Source organism: Festucalex cinctus, chromosome 11, assembly GCF_051991245.1.
Source record: "Festucalex cinctus isolate MCC-2025b chromosome 11, RoL_Fcin_1.0, whole genome shotgun sequence".
NCBI lineage: Eukaryota > Metazoa > Chordata > Actinopteri > Syngnathiformes > Syngnathidae > Festucalex > Festucalex cinctus.
This window is the reverse complement of record NC_135421.1, coordinates 20,258,440-20,273,356: the sequence shown is the minus strand read 5'-3', so window position 1 is coordinate 20,273,356 and position 14,917 is coordinate 20,258,440. Positions and strand designations below refer to the sequence as shown.

Below are 14,917 nucleotides of genomic sequence, written 5' to 3'. Positions count from 1 at the left end.
TACAGCGACAACATCAACAACACTTTGAGGGTGTTACTGGATTAGCTTTGCTCCGTTCATGACGGCCTCGCAAACAAAACATCTGCTTTGGAAGCCTTTTGAGCACCTTCATGCAGAGCGTCCCACGACTTGTATTTGTATGAGTGGATAATGTGTGCGATCGGTGACATTACCCGTGATGATGTCCTCGATGGCGCCATCTTTGCCTTCGTAGACATGGCGGCTGTCTTTCACTTGCTTCTTGCGCAGTTCCTGGATCAGCTCCTGCTGTTGCCGTTTGTTCTTATGTGACGGAGACTGAAGAAGAGAGTGCATGCACCTTCAATGCAATGTATTAACATGCTCCTCAGAGTGTTTAAAAAGCATCAGGGTTGATCCTGAGCAGCAGGCGGTTGGTCCAAAACTAATCCTGACATCAACCTGGTCCGGCTTACCTTCTGTTCTTCCTGCCTCAGAGCCTCTTGTTCCAAAAGTTTTTCCATCAGAAGCTGCTGCTGCCTCTTTCTTTGCTCGTTGTCCTCCTCGGCTTGCTGAGGAGATCGATTGCAAAAACATGCATACAATTATATTTTTTTGTTTTGTTTGTTTTTTTTACTAATTGTGAATGTTTGAGTCGCTCACCTTGTAGGCCTTCACAAAGCGTACAAAGACGGGGAAGAAGACGGACGGCGGCGTGGTTTTGGAACTCTCCCCATAGAACTTCACGGCTTCATCGAAGGCATCCTGTAAACGCACGCAAGCGTGTTCGCAACAAGGTTATTTGAGTTAAAAAAAAAACAAAATAAAATGAAAATCCTTTTGAAAGAACAAAAACTAACTGAAAACTATAATTATAGCAGAAATATCCTTCGTTGTAGTCTTTGGTAAATAATTTAATACATGAACCTTTAAGGTTGATTTTAAAAGTGATTTTAAGTAGATTTATTTTGATAGATTTGAAAGTGTGTGATACAGAAGTGACATCATCGAGCAGCAGCCAATAGAAAAGCACCCTCAGATGATGTCACTTCTAGGCGGCAATTTTGAATGCTTGACTTTTGCCTCCAATGGCTCCTGAAATGCAAAGCTCGCTAAGAAATGCAATGCTTTTTTAAAATTTTACCATTATTAAATATTACACACAATAGGGGCTGCTCGATTGTGAAGAAAATATTAATAATGAATATTTTGGCAATAAATTGTAATCACAATTTTTTCGTACAAAAGAAAATGCTTAAATGTAAAAAAAATATTAAGACAAATACAATTTTTTAAACACTATAATTATGCAAGTTCCTTTTGGATGAAACAAAATTTATTAAATTAATTATGTTGAAATTAATTTTTTTTTTAAAAGGTGCAAATCGATACATTTAAACAACAAAATTTGTCTTATATCTTTGGTAATAATTAAAAATATATATATTAAGACAAATAAAAAATTTTTAAAACACTAAATATACAAGTTCTTTTTGGATGACACAAAATTTATTAAATTAGTTATTTTAACATTTAATTTAAAAAAAGGGTGCAAATGTATAAATTTAAACAACTCAAAACAACTCAAAATTAGTATTAATATATCTTTTTTTATGATTATAACTGCACAGCCTTAGTACACAATACTTTTTTTTTTAAATACTGAAACTCTTTAAAACTAAAACTACCTTTTTTTTTTAAATAACTAAAACTAATAAAAACAATCACTCTGAAAACTAATTAAAACTAGCTAAATTAAAAAAAAAAACTAAACTCCAAACGAAATAAAAACTAAGTAAAATGAAAATTCCAAAACTGTAAATAATAACCCTGGTTCATAAGCATGAGATGGTGTGTCAAAATATGGTGGTCCCACCTGCGCGATCTTGGCGTCGTCCTGCAGCTTCTTCAGCTTGCTCTCGTTGTGCGCGATGAAGTCCTTGAGCATGGTGTTGTGGCCGTGCATGCTGTACTCCCTCTTGGTCAGCTCCATGCCTCTCTGCAGCTCCTTCACATCCAGCAGGACGTTGTCCAGCGACACTGGCCCACCAAAAAAATCATAATCTTGAATGAGCTGTGTCTGGGACGACACTCCATTTTGGATTTGTGAAGCGCCACGGGCTCACCTGCTGCCGCTTTCTCCACGTAGTGCAGCTCGTTGTAGAAGAAGGAGACCTGCGTGTATTTCTCCTTCACCACGTTTGCGATGTAGTGCAGCAGCGTTATCTTGCGGTCCGTCGACTTGGTGTCAAGCAGCTGCAAAGCAAAAGGAAATTAAAATCCTATATGTGGGCGATTTCCTTAAAGTGAGCGAGGGATGACGGACTTATTAACGAACCAGGTCTAAACTTTGCAGCTTGAACCCATAAACTGCTCCTCTTTTGCTGCTGTTCATGTAGTTTCCCAGTGCTAAAATAATCTGTTGGGGACAAAAACAAAAAATGCACAAATTGTTACATGCATGCAAGAAAGGTTATTACTGTTAACAAAAATGGATACAAAAAATAAAAATGAAAATAAAAAAAAACAGTAAATTAAAAAAAAAAACATTAAAAAAAAGAAATATTATTGACATAAAATTAAAAAATAAAACCAAATTTCAAAAAACATAAAAAAAAAAAAACTAACTGAAACTACATTTTTGACTTTTATAAAAAACTGAAATTGTAATTATAGAAAATTGTCTTCTGTCAATTAATTTCACACATTAGCATTTTAAATGTTTTATTTTGGTAGTACTCAAGGACGGTTCAACAGTCATTTGGGAGATTTAATTTGACCCTATCACAACATTCCTATTGTGACTTTAAAAAAAAAAAAAAAAATTTCTTGTACGAGACGCTATAATATGTAAAAAACAAACAAAAAAAACTTACTCAATACTAGTCTAAAAGTGACAAAAACAAAGCATTTATGGGGAACAAAAATAAATAAAAACCAAAAACTCGCACTCTAAAATCTAATTAAAATTTGAAAAATAAAATGAAATAATTACGAGAAATCAAAAAATATTCCAACCCTGATTCCAAGGCCAAATAATGTTGGCAACAACTTTTATTAACAGAATGAGAGCTGACGTGCCTCAAGAATTTTCTTAAGCTTCTGTGACGACTTGATGGACACCGATGCTGCTATGACCGCATGAAGTTGCTGTGAAGAAGCACAACAAAGTGAAATCAGGACACCAACAATTTCAATCAAGCCCCAGCAAATCAATTCGCTGGTACCGACCGGCGTGAGCATCTGTATGCTCTCGGTGAAGTTGCCGATGAAGGCCATGATGGTCATCTTCTGCATGAGCCGCTCGATCTTGCTGAACTGCATCATGAAGCGGTCCTCGTCCGTCAGGCTCTCCACTGGCTTGCGCTCCTTCTCGAACTGCCGCAAGGTCTTCACCTCGTTCTCCGTCGGCTGGAAGCGCATCAGGCACTCCACGAAGTCCACCGGCAGAGTGCGCAGGTCAAAGCTGAGTGAGGTGGGAGGAGAACAACGATGAAATCTGCTCTTATGTGACAATTTGCAGTTTTTGTGTTGCCATGTATGACAACTTGCACTTTGTGTTGCTATGTGACAACTTATACTTTGTGTTGCCTTGTGTGACAAATTTCACTTTGTGTTGCCATATGGTAACTTTCACTTTTTGTTGCCATATGTGACAACTTTCACCTTGTGTTACCATAAATGACAACTTTCACTTTGTGTTGCCAGATGACAACGCACTTAACGTTGCCATATGTGACAACTTGGCACTTTTGTGTTGCCATGTGTGACGACCTGCACTTTGTGTGGCCAGATGACAACTTGCACTTTGTGTTGCCATATGTGACAACTTGCACTTTGTGTTGCCATGTGACAACTTGTACTTTGTGTTGCCTTGTGCGACAAATTTCACTTTGTGTTGCCATGTGACAACTTTCAATTTTTGTTGCCATATGTGACAACTTTCAATTTTTGTTGCCATATGTGACAACTTGCACTTCTGTGTTGCCATATGTAACAACCTGCACTTTGCGTTGCCAGATGACAACTTGAACTTTGTGTTGCCTTGTGTGACAACTCACTTTTGTATTGCCATATGTGACAACCTGTACTTTGTGTTGCCAGATGACAACTTGCACTTTTGTGTTGCCTTGTGTGACAAATTTCACTTTGTGTTACCATGTGACTGACAAATTTCACTTTTTGTTTGTTGCCGTATGTGGCAACTTGTACTTTGTGCATTAGCAAGGTGCTATTGATTGTTGATGCTAGAACTACATTAGTAAAATGTGGATTTAATACAAAAACAAAATTTAGGGGGGTAAATGCGCAATTTCTGTAAAATTTTAGGTTTAAAAAGCCCAATCATGTCATTTTTTAGTCGTGTAAGGTATGAGTTCCGTTGCAATCAATCTACTTACAGCTGAATGGCCTTGCAGATCTCCTCAGGCGTCTTGCCCACTTTCCTTAGCGTAATGGCCAAGTTCTTTGCTCTGTTGGAGTCCAACAGCGTCACCTTGTTGGGTCCCTTCTGGATAACCTGCTTGCTCATGGACAGCTCCAACGCCTGGCCCTGGGCTTTCGTCTTGAACATTTCCTCAAACTCATCCACGTTGAGGTCCTGGGACGCCGAACATCACATTCGGGTCGCGTTAGAAACAGGAGAGGAGGCCGGCGAGCCGCCGATGCGTCCTGGAGACGCTCACCTCGAGTATCCTCTCGTCGTCGATCTCGTTGAAGACGGTCCCGTTGATCTGGTTGGGTTTCAGGGCCACCCAGTTGAAGACGGGCATGCGGAACTTGGTTTTGATGGGTTTCTTGATCTTAACAGCTAGACAGGAGAGAGAGTCAAGTGAGAATCACGTTTGAGTGTGCGCGCACGCTGACACGCACACACGTGCAGGACAGTCGGGGTATGGGGTTGATGAATGAGTGATGACAACACTTTTTACAGGTGCATGTGTCCTCTGAGTGAACATGCTCAGTGGAATTACACTAGATTGTTTTCTCAAAAACTCTGAAGGGGTTTGGCACGGGCAAACATCCTTTTCATTATTAGCTCAGAATTATTACCAACTGTGCAGTCAATGTTTTTAATTAAAACTCTTCGATAATGTTTATTCACGTCATACATCACACGTTTTAGGGCTTTGGCTAATTGGAGAGACTATGGCTGTTTATTGACTCTCCGTCAATGCTGACCTTTAATTTGAGTGGAGCTTGTGAGCAGATACAAAAGAAGAACACTTCTTATCTGCTTTTCACATCAGGTGATTGTGTGTGAGCATGCGACCGACACTGACATGTGACCAAACATAAAAAGAAACCACACACACCATCACAATATTGTACTCTACCAACACAGGACGGCGAAACCATGCAGATTATTTGAAATTTGGTATTTTCTTAATAGTTTTGACACAAAATCTTGCTGAAATGGCTCATATATTTGCTCAATGTACTGAAAATACCAATTTCAAAGCATTTATAGGAAAGAAGGACAAACAAGAGGTTCAAAAAAATAACCAGTGAAAGGAACAGGTAGAACCTACAGAAAAGTTTGATGGGTCCCTCTGGTTGGCGGAAAAAGAAAATTCACAGATAAGACGTTAAGAGGAAATCAGAAAAAAGTATTTTGAACAATGAACGAACATGCATATTTAAAAACATACACAAGTCTAAGTTGTAGGCAGCATATCATAAGTACTTAGTGCAGGTAAAATTAAAGTAATAAAAACTGCATTTTAAAAAGTACAATCAGTCATTCTTATTTCAAAACTAAAATTCCATATTAGTGCCTGTATTTTGTGGAACACAACTATAAAAATAATGTAATCCTACAAATCCAGCTAGATGGATGATTTACCGGCTGTCTATTTGTCCGAGACATTTCGTGTGTTTCCACTTGAGGAAGCTTACCGGCTAAACCCGAGTTCATGATAACAGTGGGGGTCCCGCAGCCGGGCAGCGGAGGAGCAGCGGGAGGAGGCGGGGGAGGTGGGATGCCTGTTGCTGAGGCAGAATGTGGAAGTGGGGGAGGAGGCGGAGGCGGCGGCGGAGGTGGCGGCGGCGGAGCTGGCGCAGGAGTGGCCGACGTAGGTCCATTTGGCACTGTGAGAGGAAATATGCAAAAAATCATTCATATATATTTTTTCTATTTTGTTTATTTACCAAACGAGACAATAACAAGTTTGAGCGCGTACACCTACATGAGCCGTTGTCCGGCAGCGGCGGCGGCGGAGGCGGCGATGCCGCCGGTGGAGCCGCCGCACTCCCCACATGGGCCGGACTGTGGGCGCCGACGCCGTTTCCGCCCACGGTGGCGCCCGGGAACCCTTCCACGGCGCCGGGCGTCGATTGCGTAAGGATGCAGATGTCGCCGTTTCCCTTTTTGTGGATCCTGATTGTGCCCTGCTTCTCCAGCTCGTGGATCTTCTTCTCCAAGTGACTTTGCCGCTGGATGGCCTCGTCCTTCTCCTTCAAGATCTGCCGTAGTGAGTTGACCTTCCCACTCGTGTCTTTGTAGGCTTCCTGTTTGAATGCAGGAAAGGTTGTGTCAGTCAGTTTTGTTTTGTTTTTTTTAACATTTGTATTTTTGTTTTCAAACTAAAAATTATCAGTGCAGTTCTAGCACACAACTGATTGTGATTTTGTTTCCACAAGAGGAGAAAATGAAGGCGATGATCTTCACGATCTCAGTCGAGAACAACAGATCACCTACATCATAATTCTCCATTCAAGACTAAATAATGCCTTCCCCTACCGCACATTTTTTTTCTACTATAAGGTAAGCAATTTCCCAAAATGCTATTTGATTTCTTAACTCATTCAATCGCAGCCATTTTCACCGAACCCGCTTCGGTTTTATTGGATTTTATAAAAACACGGAACCTACTACCAAAACAAAGATTATACTCTCTTCTTTCAGCATGAAAAAGAAAGTATTTTTCATCTCTTTCCATTTTGCAGCAATTAGCATTAGAATATAGCAAAGTGTTGTCAATATTCACCTTCCTGGTGATAAACACTAATAAAGGCCCTGGCTGATCTCTTAAACTCTGCTTTCCACCTGTGGGCCTTTGTTTTTTAATTACTGCCATTGCTTTAAGCCACCTCTTCACATCAGACGCTGCATCTTAGCCTTCTTTATGCTCTTGCATTAAAAAAAAACATTTAAAAATAAACATGTAAATACGTTTTTGGGAGTGAAGGACAAAGTATGAGTTAAAAACATCAAAACCTAATAAGCAACAACAATAATTTGAAATTATGACATCCTTGACTACATTTGTTTAAAAAAAACAAAAAAAAACAATGTACTGTTAATGTTGGTATGTATTGTACTTTTTTCCCCTTCCTTAAATCTAGCCACTCCTTCCATGCAGATCTTAAAAGTCCAGAGGATGACAATCAGACCTTCATGCCTTCTAGATCCTTGTTTGTCTGCATGAGCTGCTTCTCCAGCTCCACTATCTTGGCCATAGCTTCATTCTCGGCATCCAGTAGCTTCTCTGTCAACTGGAGGGACAAAAAGAAAATGGAAACTGTCGAAATTGGCACAAAGACGTCAGGCGTCCATCTATCGACTGACAGTCAATTAAAAACATGATGAGATGATGTTTTGACGTCTGTCAGTTTATTGAGTCCCAAGCATCAACATTGTGACATTTTGGACATTAATAAAGACGGCAAAGTCGAAATCGTCAGCACGCGAGGTCTCTCACATGTGACATGTTCTCTTCCAGCTCCTCCACACGCTCCAGGGCGGCGTTTTTGGTCTCTGCATCCTCCAGCAGGGCGCCGACGTCAAACACGTTGTCCAAGTAGGCCTGGATCTGAACCTGCAGCTTATCGCTCTCTGTGTGTTTGACTTTCTACAAGATGGACACATAAATACATGTTTGCCAGAGAAGATGTTATTAGCAGAGTTCATGTGGTAACCGTCGCCAAGGTGCCGCCATGGCAACGGTGAGCTGAAGAGGGTTTGGAGTCTTCGTCCCCATTTGTCGCGGCCACAATCGTGTTTCAACTCACATCTAAGAATTCATCCAAAGACAGCTTGGTGAAGTCGTACTGCAGATGAACCCGGAAGTTCATGTCCTCCACCGAGTGCACCACAATGTTGATGAACTGCATGCAGGCCACCTAAGGAGCACAAACAAGTAAATACGAGAGTCAGCAAATTTTTAATTTTTCTGTTTTTCTGAATATTTTTTTTTCCGTTTTACTGAATATATTTTTTGTCATTAAAAAAATTATTCCAAAAAACAGGGGGAAATAATTACTCTGAAAAACACGGGGAAAAACATTATTCGAAAAAACTGAAAAAAAAAATATTCCGAAAAACAACGAAAAAAGGTCAGTGGTCTGCAACAAGTCATTTGGAGTTCAGAGATCCCAAAAAAATTACTCTGAAAAACAGAAGTCGGTGCTCTGTTTTTTGGAATAATCCCCCCCCCTCCCCCGTTTTTCTGAATATTTTATTTTTCTGTTTTTCAGATTATTTATTTTTTGTTTTATGACAAAAAAAAAAATTCAGAAAAACATAAAAAAAATTCAGAACAGAAAAAAAATTACTCAAAAAAAACAAAGCTCCCCCCCAAAAATAGTCAGAAAAACAGGGTTTTTTTTCAAGTGAATGCAATACGGTTCCGTAGTAGTAGTAAATAAGTTGTAAACTGCAAGAAAATATTTGTAAAAAAATAGTATCTCAAGCTGCAATTTCTTAAAAACAAAAATGCAGTTTTTTGTTTTTTTTTTCCTCGTCATGTCACGCATCACTTGTTGCTAGGCGGAATTTATGAATCACAATTACTTGCTTGTCTGAAATATTACGGACTGAGGCCTATGGAAAGCTGTTTCACCATTCATTATCCACTACTGTATGTCAATTTTTGTACACTAGTAGTTCGACTTAGCCATACTACTAAGATACTAGCATTTTAATGCTAAGATTAGGGTCCAAAATGCATCTTAGTAGTACAGTGATAAGATTTAATAGCGTTATAATGGGCCAAAAGTGGTGCTAGTAGGGGAAAAAACTACTAGTAAGGGAGCCGTTGCATTAGATTTTATTTTTATTTTTTTACTATTATGGAAAAACATGTTAGTAGTACATGAACCTTGAACTGGGTATCAAGAATATTGAATAAATGCTAACAGCTTGCTACAGATGGCCCCATTACACAACAGCAGTCACAGATAAAGTGTACTAATTCAAAACCTCACCATATGGACTATGAAATATCGAGCAAAGGTAATGTTGTTTAATATATTCATATTCATGACAGTAATGTATACGTAAAAGCATGCAAGTAAATCCTCATTGTTGTGTTTAGTTGTGACGGTTGACAGAGTAGCTTATCTGGTGGATTAAAGAAAACCAAAACACAAGTAGCTTCCTTATGGGACTTTGCGTGAATGAATGATGGTAAATGTAAACACACTCACACACTACATTGCATCCTAATGCAAGCTTTACTGGGCAAAAGGTGCCTATCAGCTTGGTCTGTTTGCTTTAGTGCTACAGTCCCTCGATTCACACGTTCAAACACATCTGCTGCGTTTCTCTCACTGATCCTTTAACACACTTTGATAATACAGTTTACATGAATGAAGACACTTAAAGGGGCCCGAGCTGGCTCTTGCTTCAGAACGTATTTTCTGATCCGCTCACTTCAGCCACAAAATGACAGGCTGCATGCGTGATAGTATTTCACGCTTAAACCAACACACCTTATCTTCACTAGTGTGATATAAAAATGTCATTGTTATTGGGTGGTTCATCCATCTCTAGACTCACGAATCCCCACAGCAAAGAGCCAAAATAAATAATCACTCAAGGATTTGCAGGCTGCCTGCGCTTAATACGTCCTTATTGAAGACTGGCGTTCAATAGTTATCCCGTGTGTGAGGGGGAATTACCATGAAATCAATGTTGTTGTCTTCGTTCTTGAAATACTCCATTAGCCTCTCAAACCGCTGCTCCTCCATGCAAACCTGCAAAACAAACCACATGCTGGTGAAAAAAAAGAGAAAGCCCAAATGGAAATTGTCATGTGCTTTATCATCATTACACTGATGGACTCCTAATGAGGATGAAAAACAAACACTACCACGTCAATATGTTTCGTTTTGGAATGACAGGGAATTGATATTTGATTATATTTAGACTTTTTTTTTTTTCCTCTGTCGCGGTAACTATCATTTCGAATCATCGCTGGTACACCAAGAAAAAAAGAGGAACCCTCAACGACATCTCAGGCTTATTTTTTCCAGACTTTTGGTTGAACTCTAAATCCGCTTTAAACTTTCTTTTCATTCCTAGAACACAATTCAAAAATGCTTTTCACTTGATGTATATTGTGTTGTGCACTGTGCCTTCTAATGAAGTGATTTTGAAAACTGAGGTCTATTTAAACTCAAATTTTGGAGGCAGGAAAAAAAAGCAACAGTTCATCTGGAGGGCAACGTCGAACTTTGATAAAGAATCGAACATGCAGTTAGTAGGAGACATCAAATGTAAAAAAATTTTTTTTTAAATCTCTGTAATGCCTGAGTCCGAGACGGGCTATCAAAGTCACAGTGCGAAGCAGATGTAACAACACTATGCTTTTAAAAAGAGCCGCTTTTAAATAACAAGTTAAAAAATTCAAAGTATTCCTTTAAGCACAGTGCAAGAAAGCCCCTCATTATTCTCGCCTTCCGTCTCTCATGAGACGAGCCGCGATGAGCCGAAGCTTATTCTGCCACTTATGCTGGTGAGGCTGAGTATGACGCTCAATTTTTCATTCAGGAAGTAAATTTTGCATCGACTGCAGTGGACCCGCGTTCGCCTGACGCATGCGACAAACGTCCGCCCACTCCGTTATGAACTTTCCTTTTTTTTCTTCTTTTTTTTTTGTGAGAAGTCTTGAGTTTATCAAGGCCGTCGCTCACATCTGCCTCTCTGCTACTCGGAGACCTTTTGTGTGAGTGCCAAACACTTTACTGCTTTCTACAGAGGAATGGGTCCTCTTGTGTATTGCAGCTTAATGGGGGTCTGTAATCTGTTGTCAATAGCGTATTTCCTTTTTGCAATCCATGGAGGCTGAGTCACCGTCTGCTCCTACCTGCTTGAAGTTGTCAAACGCAGCCAGGATGATTTCGTGGCCTCCCCTCACCAGACAAACCGCCGCCAGGAGCTCCAACACCAGAGCTTTGGTTCTGTTGAAACAAGGCGAAAAGAAGTGTCAAAATTAGGGTGGAATGATTTAAAAAAATAATCTAATTGTGATTTTTTTCCCCCCCTCCTCCATTAAAGGCAGGGTCTTCCATTTTCACTCAGGAAAATGCACTATATAAATACAGGATTTATACCCATCAACTCCTTCTCAATCTACACCTCTGGGCTTCTGTTAATGTGTGGTGGTGATTTTTTCCTAAACCTCCACACCCCCCAACCTGTATTTTGCCATTTTGTGTTTGTTTTGTCAACAGCAACCCTCCAGCCAATCGCAGAGCGGGGGGCGTGTCACTCATTGTCGCCAGACGGGCGAATTGTAGGCTGCATGACGTCACTCCCGCGGCAACTTGAAAAGCACGCACAATTTTTTTTTTTTTTCACTCACTCAAAAAATTCGCCTGGCCCCGTATGGCGACAGTAAGTGACACGCCCCCCGCCACCTCCCGCTCTGCGATTGGCTGGAGGGTTAAACAACTGTCTGCCCACAATACAGGCTAGGGGGGTGGGGGTTTAGGAAAAAATCACCACCACACATTAACAGAAGCCCCGAGGTGTAGATTGAGAAGGAGTTGATGGGTATAAATCCTGTATTTATATAGTGCGTTTTCCTGAGTGAAAATGGAAGACCCTGCCTTTAATATTGCAATTTAATGGGTGATTATTTTTTCAAGGTTCCCGTGTATTTATTAACAAGCAATAAATTAATCTGTATTACAATATCAGATTATAAATGTTTTGATTTTTTAGGTGTTAAGATTTACGCGACAATGAATGCAAATGGAATATGAATTAATTAACCAAAATGAAGCTGAGTTTCGCTTTGCTTTTCCAAATTGCATCCTTTGTTATCAGAAATCATTTTACTTACACTTCAATGTCAATTTGAATTTGATTAATTGCATTGCGGCACTAAAAAAAAAAAAACATCCACTTGAGGACTCTTCAGATGGAGCAAAAACAAGGCTACAATTACGTTCAATTGAGATGGCCTTCAGGACAAGTGCAGACCTTGTACTCAAACAACTCAACTCAAACTTGTACTCTGCCATTGATATCACAAAATGAGAGCACTCCAACGAAACATTGATGATTTTCACAACAATTCAACCAAGCATCCTCCAAGAATCAAGTAGCCATCTTTAACCTTGGTGGAGGTCTGCCCTCTCGTCACCTCTCATCTCGTTTTAGTTTCTTTTTGAAAAATGTTCTTTATACACCTCTTAAACTCTTAAGCCCACAAGTAACAGTATTGCTGCCTTTGAACATTTCTGGACAACAAGGAAAAAAAAAAATCAACAAAAGCTTAAACATGACTTAGGTCAGTGTAAAAATATTTGAGAAGTTCAAACTGAAAGTGTCATGGTGTAATCCAAGAGGGCCAAAAGTAAAATTTGAAAATGTGTGAGAAGCAAAATCAGAAAGCCAGTTTCGTTTAACGACGTCATAAATCTGTTTACGCACTGTGGAGCCTCGTCTAGTCTTTTGGGGCCAAACAGCACGGCGGGTTGAGGCAGGGTTAGTTGACAGGAAATAATTTAAATCTGTGTGTGTGCGAGTCTGAATGAGAAATGATGTGAAATGTGGATATAACAGGATTTCACATCCACTACTAGGGTAAATGTTTTAACCGCACAGGTCAACAAACGCCACATAAAGAAGCGAGTCCTTCTGGTAGCTGTCATCACCTATTTTTCCACTCCACCACCGGCTTAACCTTTATATCTTACCTTGGGTTTTTATTGTTGAGACTTAGTGCAATTTCATTCACAGCATTTAAGTGGGACATAACCATGTTGAAGCCATACTGGAAAAGAAAACATTAATGACACAAAGACATGATTAAGGTCAACGAGGTGAACACGCAAGGGGAAATTATAAAAATGAGTTGGAAATTACATCATAATTGATACTTTTATTGAATGTTACTAGCATGAATGACCTGGTAGTTCATGATGGCACGCAGGCACATGATGCAGACGTGGACGTCGTCTTTCTTGCATACCAGCCTGGAGTTCTTCAGCGTCCTCCGGCTGGGCAAAGTGTTACATCTGAAAGTGACATTTTTACAAATAGATTGGGAACCCAAGAAAGCATGAGGTAGAAAACAGACGTCATTTTGTAAGAAGTCACCCGACCCCAAGGAGGCGTAGCCAGGAGCCCACATGATGCTGTCTTTTACCGCTCCAATTTAATGTCTTTAATTTGCATGCAGCTAAAACAGGAAAGTCTTTTCTCCCAGTCCAGCACTCACAATTAAAAAAAAAAGAAAAGCTTATGGCAAAAGAGAAGCCACAAAAGGCAAATGTGTTTATTTTCAGATTCAAGTTGCAAGGTTCAATTACCAGCCTGGAAAAATGTATCTCCAGGCTATTAATGACAGACACGCCAGTTCATGTCAACAGGAGGCGTGGCCACGCCTGTGAGATTCACAGCGTGCGCGTGTGCAAAGTCACACCTCAAGGATAGAAATAAATGTTTGTATATATTAATATTCCTTATGTGATGCATAACAGGACCCAAGTGATACCAGTGAGTTGCAAAAGAAAACTTTTAATCTTTTGCTTATCAGATTGCTCAACATGCAAGCATGTTAATGACGTCACAATGTGATTGAAATGTGCAGAAAAAAAATCTCAAAATCATAATCACGATAAAGGATTGTGCAACACTGCCTAAGTGTACCGTCAACTAGCTTGGACTTGTTGGAAACCACCAAAACAAACCTTACAGAGAGCCACTGAAGTGGATGGAGAAGAGTGATATAAACAACTGATGCTGAATAATTATACAACTTAATACGGGTCTAATCATGGAACATGTTGACCAATTTGTTTTACGTGTTTGCTTGTTTCTGTAAATTTTTGATAGTGTCACGATTGGGGGGTGTCGGAGGAAGGACCCAAATGCAGGGGGCAACAAAAACAGGGCAAGGCAGGGATGCAAGTAAAAAAAGGGGATTTAATTAACAAAAAATGTAAGCAAGGTACTATGGCAAAATAAAATTAACAAGGTCAAAAACAAACTATAACGACAAAAACATGAGGGCAACAAGGCATGCCATGGACAACATAAGATAACAAGGACAGAAACAGCAACAATGACTCAACAAGAACTGAAAGAAAGCCGGGTAACTAAATACACATGGTAACGAGAAAACAACAAACACATGGGCAAGATACAAGAGGCTTGGGGAGCTGATTGGTCAACACAGTGGGAAGGGAAGACACACTCAGGTGGTCGTAGTTAGACATAACGGGACAACGAAGAGACAAGGAATACATGACAAATAACCAAAAACACCAAAAGAAAACAAAATCCCACAGCCACAAAACCAAAACATGACAGATAGAGGGGAAGCAAAGACATGTTGAACAATTTCAAATCTGAAGAGTGAAACATGCTGCATGCAAAAGTGCAGGATCTACGGTACATAACCCAGACTTACTACACATTCATATTCTGGCATGCTTCTGTGATAATTTATGTCCATTCATACTGAAGAAAAATAAGGCCGTTCTCTAATGGTTCCACATATGCTACAAGAATAACATGGCCCAAAAAGTCGGAATTCAGAATCAGGGTGGGAGCTAAGGAGTCTAATGCAACTGTGATTGATTAATTAACTAATAAAAGATGTCCCACACGTGCATCACCACACATGCAAGTAGCTATTTTCTCTACTTGATATATCATAAACATATAAATAATAAATCCATACTGGAAAATGGAACAAATATAACAGAAACCTCCTCTGAA

At 39.8% G+C, this 14,917-nt stretch overlaps 1 protein-coding gene across 10 annotated transcripts in view; it reads right to left on the bottom strand.

The window, feature by feature from the left end:
* Positions 1 to 14,917, bottom strand: part of fmnl2a (formin-like 2a) — a 51,501-nt gene that overhangs the window by 7,158 nt on the left and 29,426 nt on the right. For 6 of the 10 annotated variants that reach the window (XM_077536534.1, XM_077536532.1, XM_077536531.1 and 3 more), the window contains 19 exons: positions 13,101 to 13,209; positions 12,889 to 12,965; positions 11,049 to 11,142; positions 9,862 to 9,936; positions 7,972 to 8,082; positions 7,662 to 7,811; positions 7,354 to 7,455; positions 6,147 to 6,468; positions 5,857 to 6,048; positions 4,644 to 4,768; positions 4,359 to 4,558; positions 3,190 to 3,424; positions 3,040 to 3,108; positions 2,297 to 2,377; positions 2,085 to 2,214; positions 1,835 to 1,998; positions 622 to 723; positions 435 to 530; positions 174 to 297 (listed from right to left, as the gene is read on the bottom strand). In XM_077536534.1, coding sequence (XP_077392660.1) covers positions 174 to 297; positions 435 to 530; positions 622 to 723; positions 1,835 to 1,998; positions 2,085 to 2,214; positions 2,297 to 2,377; positions 3,040 to 3,108; positions 3,190 to 3,424; positions 4,359 to 4,558; positions 4,644 to 4,768; positions 5,857 to 6,048; positions 6,147 to 6,468; positions 7,354 to 7,455; positions 7,662 to 7,811; positions 7,972 to 8,082; positions 9,862 to 9,936; positions 11,049 to 11,142; positions 12,889 to 12,965; positions 13,101 to 13,209 — 2,558 coding nt within the window. Of the gene's footprint in view, positions 1 to 173; positions 298 to 434; positions 531 to 621; positions 724 to 1,834; positions 1,999 to 2,084; positions 2,215 to 2,296; positions 2,378 to 3,039; positions 3,109 to 3,189; positions 3,425 to 4,358; positions 4,559 to 4,643; positions 4,769 to 5,489; positions 5,511 to 5,856; positions 6,049 to 6,146; positions 6,469 to 7,353; positions 7,456 to 7,661; positions 7,812 to 7,971; positions 8,083 to 9,861; positions 9,937 to 11,048; positions 11,143 to 12,888; positions 12,966 to 13,100; positions 13,210 to 14,917 lie in introns of all 10 variants that reach the window. The other 4 variants (XM_077536530.1, XM_077536529.1, XM_077536528.1 and 1 more) reach the window with 1 other exon arrangement.